General features: G+C 30.7%; 1 protein-coding gene across 2 annotated transcripts; it reads right to left on the reverse strand.

The window, feature by feature from the left end:
- Positions 1–763: 763 nt before the first annotated feature.
- Positions 764–9291, reverse strand: LOC124424245 (ras-like protein family member 10B). 2 transcript variants are annotated; one of them, XM_046963025.1, is made up of 6 exons: positions 7368–9291; positions 6449–6604; positions 4423–4583; positions 3481–3717; positions 2867–3070; positions 764–2234 (listed from the first exon to the last, which is right to left on the reverse strand). In XM_046963025.1, exons 2-6 carry the CDS (start codon positions 6501–6503, stop codon positions 2106–2108), a joined length of 786 nt encoding a protein of 261 aa, XP_046818981.1. In that variant the 5' UTR covers positions 6504–6604; positions 7368–9291; the 3' UTR covers positions 764–2105. The 2 variants fall into 2 exon arrangements, with proteins under 2 accessions (XP_046818981.1, XP_046818980.1); XM_046963024.1 differs by lacking the exons at positions 6449–6604; positions 7368–9291 and adding an exon at positions 5693–5998.
- Positions 9292–9522: the final 231 nt, after the last annotated feature.

A 9522-nucleotide genomic window follows, 5' to 3' on the forward strand; every position in this document is an offset into this window, starting at 1 on the left:
ACATATAATACATATATAGTATATATATATTATATATATATGCGTATATATATAGTATATATATAGCATACATATAATACATATACAGTATATATATATATATATTATATATATATATGTGTATATATATAGTATATATATATAGTATACGTATATAGTATATATATATATATATATTATCTATATATGTGTATATATGTATGTATATATATATATATATATATACATATACACATATATATATATGTACGTATATATATCACGAAGTCAACTCGCTCTTTTTATCCTTAGAAGCTAAAATACAAACTTCTTTATATTCATGTTACGTATGTATATAAACGATAACAACGATATTTATTAACACACATATCGTATATGTATATATATATATATATATACATGTATACATACACATGTATTTTAATATCTGTTCATAAATACTGCTACGTTTCTTTTTCTTCTTCTTATTTCTTACATGCTAGTGATTAATTTTCTTAATAATAATTATTTTAAAAATAGATGTGTATACTATTGCTTCTGTTGAGGTAACTCCCGACAGCCCATCGCTGTTACAATATTATTAGGCCGAAAATCAAAGGATGTGGAATTACCTACAATGTGTTGATGAGATTAATTGATCGCTAATTTTTAATCTCGTGCGCGTGTACAGATTTCGGCAGTTATATAGTCTCATAATATTTTCTTGTTTTTTATGGATTTTTTTTCTTTTTTTATCTTTTCTTTTCTTTTGTGTGTGTATATGTGTGTGTGTGCGTTTTTTTTACGAGCTTCTATAATATTTTTTTTCGCAATTTACTTTTCACAACTTGAGCTAACGTAAAGGTCTGTAGAAAGACCAACTTGAGTAACATTTGTAAAATGATTCGTGTACATATTGCTTAACATCCAGTCAGCAAAAAATTTTCTCAAAATTGCTGTACATTTATTCCTATCGTGCACACATGTATATACGTATATATTCCTGTGTCTGCCTATGTATATATATATATATATATATATATATATGTATACGTGTTTGTGTATGTAATCAAGAATTAATTGCACGCGTTATACAGGGTGGGCCAAAAGTTCCTAGGCGGGTCAAAACTTCTTAGGTGATTTTAAGAATCTATTATTTTTTTACGAGACTTCTTAGATTAATTTTTATTTTAAGATTGTAAAACTGTAAGCCTAGGAACTCATTTACAATCGGAAACAAACATTAGTTCACAAAGTTTCGAAAAAAAAAATAATTGATCTTTAAAATCATCTAAAAATTTTTTGATCAACTTGTATATCATAGTCACATATGATTGATTTAATCAATTCGGAAATATGGTATTGTTTTCATTGAATCGTTTAACAATAATTGTATTTTGAAGTTTTCCGTGTTACGATAATTAACACGCACGTTCATTTTCAATTGCTCAAATTTTGACTAGTACGTACTCTATCATTGCTTTTTATCTATTAACATTCTATTCCTTTCTCTCTCTCTCTCTCTCTCTCTCTATGTGTGTATGAAAACTCTAACGTCAAAGATTAAAATACAATATGTCATTCAACTGGATGCTCACAAGAAACGAACAATTTCTTAAATTGACGAGCGAGTAACTTGTAAGATTAACGCATCGTGAAATGTTTGATTATCACAATGATATCACACGCTCGAGTAATATGAAAGAAGAACGTAATAAAGGAAAGGCAGATAATTTGTCGATTAAATGAAAGTTATCCAATTCGTGTTGTCGAAAATGAAAGTCAAGATGTATTACTTTTAATTGGAATCTGTCAGATACGAAAGCAAATTTCCGGTTTGAACCAATAAACTTAATTGAGGTCCATTGAGTTGTTACCAACTCTACTGTTTCAACATTCGACGAATGTAAACAACGATGAACACGATGATGAACTTTTTTTGAGAGATAATCCAACAATGAGGGAACATTTACGAAAGGCTAATAATAAATAAAAGATTCAAAAACTAAAAAAAAAAGGAATAACGAAGTAAATCAATGTGAATCTTTCTTTGAGTCGGAGAAGAAGCAGTTCTTCGCTAAAATGCGATCGCAAAGATCGAGTACGTCCATTATGTGATCTCAGTGTCAGAGAAGAATGCATTTCTCGGTGTTGTCATGCTGATGAGAACGCAAAGGCTGCGATGACGGTGCAGGTATTGGCGATGGCGGTCTTCCTTCTACGGCTTGAATACTCTTCATTAATTCTCGAAAAACCTGTGAAAGTACACAAGGATATCTCAAATTATTCTTATTATCTATTCAAGATTGATCATTTTCATTTTTTCTAGATGAAATTAATATTTTAATTTAAAATTAATAATCGAAATAAAATTATATTCTTAATCAATGATAAAATGAGAAACGCTATGAAAAATATAAGGAATGAATTATTTTGAAAATTGTTCACGAAAATATTGTTTATCGTATTATCGTTTATACCTGTAGATAGGCAACACTTTATACTTCGTCGGCAATATCTTTTTTAAATTCCCCTATGATAGGCAATATACGCGTTTTTACATTCATGTATGCATATGTTGCCTATCATAGGAGGTGAAAAAAATTATCTACAAAGTACACAGCGTTGCCATCTTCAGGTTTGTTACACAATATTTACATAAATAATTGAAGAAAATTGATATAAATAAAAACAAGAGTTAATTAAAAACTTAACAAACAACGTTTATATGGATTCATTCAATAAGATATGAGTTTGAAGAAGTTTGATTGTTGTAGAACGTATTCGAAATTATTTCCCAAAGTGTTCAGAACTCATTTGAAAGTAATTTAAATGATAATAATTTTAGAGTAGAAGGTAAAAGAAGATGAAGAACTTCAAAAAAGACCTGTACGACACGACAGTTGAATCTTGCGCTGCACTCAACGTAACCGCATCTCCAATGCTTTCGTACGAGATTGACGATATCCCTGTACCTTGTACCGGAAGCTACACTGCTTGAGAGCTCATCTTGTTTATTGCCAACCACTAAAAGAGGTACACCTCTCATGTCCCGTGCCTCGTAGATCTGTTCGCGTAATTTTCTGATATACTGAGGAAAGAAAATCCAAGAATTCAATATTGTTTAATCTCTATTTTTATCATAATTTGCAATACTTTGAATTCGATCGAGTTTCATATTGAAACACTTAGAGTATCTATATTTTATGCAAACATGACTTCAATCTAATTTCTAAGGAACATTTAATGAAAAATTTATTTGTATTTTAAAATAGAGAATCGAATGAAAGGTCGCGTAGAAATCTCTTTTTGAGAATATTTTTAAGTTTTTAATGACTAGTGATGAATATTTGCAAATAAAATTTGTTTTATGACTCGTAATCAAATAGAACATATATATATATATATATATATATATATATATATATATATATATATTTTCTCTAACTTTAAAGCATGAATCAATCTTTTAAATTTTTCTCGAATATCGGTGATACCTACTTGAAAAGTCTCCTGATTGCTCAGATCGAATACTAGAACGTAGGCGGTGGCGCTTCGTAGTCCATAATAACGGAAATCCGTCCATTCCAGGTGTGAACTCACAGGAAAGAACGGAATCGTTGGTAGATCTGTGATTTTCAATTCGTACAATCGATCGGCTAGTACAACGCTCGGGTAAAACGTCTCACGTTTTTCAGTGGGCCTGTATTCCTCCGAGAATTCGCTCCAAACGAATTGCTGAAGTGCAGACAAATTAAAAAAATCGACAGAGGAACAAGTGAAAAGTAAGAAAATGTGTTGGCGACGCTGACAAATCGTTTCATCTCCTGGATAGAAGAAGAAGAAGAAGAAGAAGAAGAAGAAGAAGAAGAAGAAGAAGAAGAAGAAGGAGAAGAAGAAGAAGAAGAAGAAGAAGAAGAAAAAAATATATATATATATATAATAAATTCCGTGGAAGCGTTCTTAGCGCGTTAACCAACGTTTATTCTCTTTTTCTTCGGGTCCTTCTATTTCCTTCGAGCTCGACACTTGCATCCGACGGAAACTACCTCCGGAAATTAACAGAATTCATTCGCATCTTGCAAAATCCTATCTCCTACCATCTTCCTCGACAATCTATCGAAAGAGCTCTCAAACGCTCCTATCCGGTAGATAATTAACGGAGTAACGAATATCGAAAGAACATTTTTTTTCTCTTTTCATGAAAAGATCATTTTCTATCTAGTTTTCAATATATTCACGATCTTAAGAAATATATCAATTATTATTTTACAACATCGGTATTTCATTAACATAAAAATATGATATTATTGCTAGAAGGAAAAAAAGAAAAAGAAATAAAACTTTTTTGCCCTCTTTTCTTTATTTAAAAGAAATATCAGCATCTTTGTAAAATAGAAATGTAATTTCTTAAAAGGAAATATATCTATTAAAGAGGCTCACTCGAATTATACTGGACTTTCCCACGCCAGGTGCCCCGAGGAAAACGACCTTAACTCGATCCAGACTGTCTGCCGGGCTTTCCTCCTCTTTCGATCCGTTTTCCAAGTTTTCACAGCTTATTGTCTCACCGCCCCTCCTCTCCAAATAGTCTAGATCCAGTTCTATGAAAAAAAACGTACAAAAAAAGGGTCGATCGTTTTTCACACTCTTGAAAGTCACAAAAATAATTTTTCATCTTGGTAAATTTCATGCTGACATATCTGTTTTAGATACGAATGTAAATAATCGATATTGTCACGTATATGTTAAATGTAAATAGTGTTAAAAAAAAAGAATGAGAGAGAGAGAGAGAGAGGTAGGAAGAGAGAGATGGAGAGAGAGAAAGAGAGAGAGAATTTTGTCGCTAATATCAACAATAACTCATTGATAAACATATTCGATTATAATAAATCAGACGTATTGATTTTGCATTTTATAAACTCTTTGTAAAAATGTAAAGTGTTAATTATCTGAAAGTAAATAAATGAATAAAGTCAAGTAATAAAATAAATCTTTTGAAAGAGAGTGTCCCAGATAGATGTTAATAAATGTTATTGGTTAAATCAATTCGTTATTCATGGGCGCGGTGAATATTTTTATATGTGACCTATATGACAAAATTTAGTCGTTCGAGTTCAACGATAAAGTTATATTTCAATTTAAGTAATAATTTAATACACCGTAGAAAAAAGAAAATAATTATTCATAATAACGACTAGTAACTTCTCGATTATTCAATCATTTGTCTCGTTAAAAAATAACTTTCTGTCAAAATCGATGGAACATTTTTTTTTTCATATCGTCGATCTTATTTTGTCGTTCGTTTCGTTTTATACTTATGTAAATCGTAACTATTTAAGAAGTTTACGATTAAACGTATAGTTCCTATTTACAATGAAGTTTATCGTGACCGAGTTGCATGAGCTCAGGTTAAATCCCTAACGAATTTGTATTCAAAAGCAATACCTAATTTACATATTCACGTAAAATAATTGAAACGGTGCAATTAAGTACGTTGAAAAACTAATTTCCTTATATTTTTCATTCGGAACTTTTCTTTCACGATTAACGATTTGCTTCGTCCAATGACGGTAGAATTAAACATTTTTTAATTGAAAATCATCGGTCTTTCAGAAAAAAAAAAGAATTATCATTCAGTATTACGAATAGGTTAGATAGAAGAAAATAAATAAATAAACGTGTATGATTTCTTTCGTTTAAATTCTTTTACCTAGTAGTCTTTTATTAGCGTTGAGAAATGATTTAGAAAAATGTTCGCTTTCTTTCCTTTGTCGATCCATTAGAACAAACGTGATTATGTATACTTTGTAAATGTTTTTAATTTAAATTTGAAACTCGCAAGAGAGCTCTATTCCGGTGACCATCACGGTCGAGGTTCGCGGCTCGACTGACTGAACTCTGGAGACTTGGCGTCTATAAGGGAGTATACAACGACAATAATAACGCAGGTCCGTTAAACTTCGTTTTTCAGATTTTCACCCATTTCCCACCCATCTCTTTTTTAATTACGTCTTTTTTTCTATAATTTAAATTTATTTCTCTTTCATTTTATTTCTCTTTCATTTTATTTCACTTTAATATTATTTTATATTGATTTTTTCTTTTCTTCTAGTCAAATGAATATAAAATATTTTGTCGGAAAAAAAGAAAAATAAAAAGTATTTACGAATATTTTAATTTCGTCTTTAAAGATTATCAATAAAATCAATTCATTAGGTTTTTAATCAAATGAAATTGTTAAGATAATATAATATAACGATACGATTCACGTTAAAATGATTTTCATTATTTAACATGATATTATGAGGATTAAAATAGAAATATTGAGAAAGGTCAAACGAAGATTATAAATTTGAAAATATAATTCTTATAAAGTGACCTTGTTATTTAATAAAAAAATGTTCTTTATAAAATCGACATATCTTGATAAGGGGGAAAAAAAGAAGGGCAAAGCCTATACAGTTACCTCTCTTTATGTTTATACAGTTATTCCACGGATTTCCATTAAACTTTCTGTTCATGTACAACCGAAGATTTTAATTAACGCGCCTCGTGGTAAGTTAAAATGATGTCGTTGATTTTCTGCCGTAGTCTGCTTTATTTATATACGATTAGAGAATTGCTATAAGAAATATCGTAAAAATTAATTTGACTTAAAAAGATGTTCTCTTATTTTTTTTTTTAATTTCTAATTTAAAAATTCTTCGACCACGATATATTGATATTTTCAATTACAATATCGTATACTATGAAATAAAACAAGAAAAGAATATATGTACGTGAAATAAAAATGGCTATTAGATGACTCCGGATGTTTATGTACCATAAATATGTAAGAAACATTATGCACATAAAATGTACCAATATGACCTAAAAATATGGAACGAATATATATAAATATTTCATATAATATAATAAGCAATGTATTAATACGTTATACAATATTTATAATATACGTATACTTAATAATACTTTAAGTAATCATTGTAATATATTCTAAGTCGTGTTACAATAAATCATAGATATTTTTATAGATAGATATTGTTAATCGATAACGTGTATCTGTTAAAATTTTACTTGAACATCTCAATTATCTGTTAATATAAATGAAATACATATCTAGATAGAATTTTATTCAAATTCAAAATAAATCTATAATAACAGTTACGGAAATATAAGAGATCCTTCACAAATCTCTTCAAATTTGTTTACTGAAGAAAGAAATTAATAAAATATAAAAAATATAAGTGATTAAAATCCCCTCTAATCACAAAATAAATTTTTTGCCTCAAGTCCCATAGCTTTATAAGTTTTTGTATAAATATATGCATTTGATTGAACATCAGCTATATCTATTTAGATAAAAGATAACGATTGATACTCACGACATTTTTTCGGCGGCGGGAGGCTTCGCCTCCTTCTGCCGCTCGCTGTTTTTGTCCCTATGGTTAAAGGTGGATCTCGAAGATGACTTTATAAACAGACGTCTATAGATCTGATAGCTCTTTCTTTTCCTTCTCCACTTCAATCGAATCTCGTACGACGATAATTTGATTTTGACGTACACGTTCTCATCGAATCCCATTCACGATAATAAACCCGTTTTTTCTCTTTCTCTTTTCTTTCCTCTTTTTTTTCTTTCTTTTTCTTTTTTTTTCTTTTTTACATTTAAACGAATCACCGATATATTACACGCCTTTTAATTTACGAAGAAACTTTTCTTCTCTTTTTAATTTACTTATTTACGTTTCTATTTTCATTAAAAAGCTTTCATTGAAATTCAATCGAACAACAATTGACACATACAAGTTGCGTCGATTAATGAATTCTTCATTTTTTAATTTCTTTGTACTGCCTCGTTAATACACAACCCTGAATTTCACGTACATACATATATACGTATATATACGATTTTATAAACAATCGATCTGATTTTTTTTTTTTTTTTTTTTTTTTTTTTTTTTTTTTTTTTTTTTTTATTAAAATTTCTTCGAATTCGATTTAAACGACATACGATGAAACAGAGAGACTTTAGGTTGCATTTTATTGTCAATCACGATAACAAAAATTTGCTAATCACCTTCTGAACTCGAGAAAACAAATTCTTCTTTTTAAATACGTGATAGAGGGATATATATAGATAAATAAAGAGAGAAAGACATGTATATGTGCGTGTGCATGTGTGTGAGAGAGAGAGGGAGAGAGAGAGAGAGAGTAAAAGAGAGAAAGACACGAGATCATTCGTCACTCTCTCTTACTATTCGCTCGAACTACTTCAGGAGCTCTCCTAACAAATTATGTAACGCTTTGTAATTATACAAGCCAAGTTTAACCCCGTGTCGACGTTATCTTATTCACTGTATTCAGTAACATGATAAGGATGATCTATAACTATATATAAAACACCATTAAACTCGATAGGACGAATCTAAAGTATTCTAATTGTAAGAGAGACGATTAATTGATTGTACGATTGCATCTCGATTATAGGATCAACACGTTTAGAACGAATAAGTATATAAAATGTAAACTAACATTCACCTCATACACATGTGTAGCCTCGTCAATTTAAATGTGATCTCATGTAGCTCTCTCCCTCTCCCTCTCCCTCTTCCTCTCTCTCTCTCTCTCTCTCTCTCTCTCTCTCTCTCTCTCTTTCTCTTTCTCTCTCTCCCTCTCTTTTTCTCTGTTTCTCTCTTTCTTTTCTTCCCTCTCTTGTCTTTTTTTTCTCTCTCTTCCTCTTTTTCTCTTGATCATGCAAATGAACAAATACCTCCGTCAAAAACGTCCCGTTTTATTGCTCGTCCCCGTTAATATATACCATCCCAAAATATTCTTCAACGATATCCCTAAGAATGACGTCTTCTTTTCCCCATTGAATTTTCTCTTTCGAGGCGAGTCCTTTCGAAATAGACTGCGGCATCATTCTGCAACCTTTCTCTTTTCTTCTTTTTCCTTTTTCTTTTCTTCCTCTCTCTCTCTCTCTCTCTCTCCTTCTCCCTCTTTCTCTCTCTCTCTCTTTTGTTTTATTTTTTCTTTTCTTTTTTTTTTTTTCTTTTAATAGATCTGCCCAGGGATACCTTTTTCACTTCTCTTTTATCACAAAGCGCCAAAAGATTCGATCAACGAAACACGAATTACAAACGACAGGGAATTTGACGAACGGCTAATCGTTCCTGTCACGAGTGAACCGAACGAAGATGAGCTGGACCAAGCGCAGGCAGCAGCATCACGGGAGAGGAACACGCACGAGGGAAACCCATTCAGCGAGACGTCGACGACGATGACGACCACCAGAGAACGATCGAAACTACTCTTCGCCCGAGTCACTCTTACTTTGCGCATGCGTGCACCGACATTCGCGCCAATTTCTTATTCGACACCACCTCTGATCAGTTCCTTTTGCTCGATGACACAACGAATGATATAACAGAATAGAAAATTCGTTCCTTTTCTGTTTCTTTTTTCTTCTTCCTTTTTTCCTTTTTCTTTTCTTTTTCTTTTCTTTTTTTTAATAAGAAAAAAGAACATTCAAAAGTA

The sequence above is a fragment of the Vespa crabro genome, chromosome 5, assembly GCF_910589235.1.
Source record: "Vespa crabro chromosome 5, iyVesCrab1.2, whole genome shotgun sequence".
Taxonomy (NCBI): domain Eukaryota; kingdom Metazoa; phylum Arthropoda; class Insecta; order Hymenoptera; family Vespidae; genus Vespa; species Vespa crabro.

Coding starts and splice junctions, on each gene's coding strand:
- LOC124424245 (XM_046963024.1), bottom strand. CDS start 5,762: ATGGATCGACAAAGGAAAGAAAGCGAACATTTTTCTAAATCATTTCTC. Junction 3,071..3,480: donor GCAATCAGGAGACTTTTCAA/GTAGGTATCACC, acceptor TTCTTTCCTCAG/TATATCAGAAAATTACGCGA. Junction 2,235..2,866: donor TCAACTGTCGTGTCGTACAG/GTCTTTTTTGAA, acceptor GTACTTTCACAG/GTTTTTCGAGAATTAATGAA.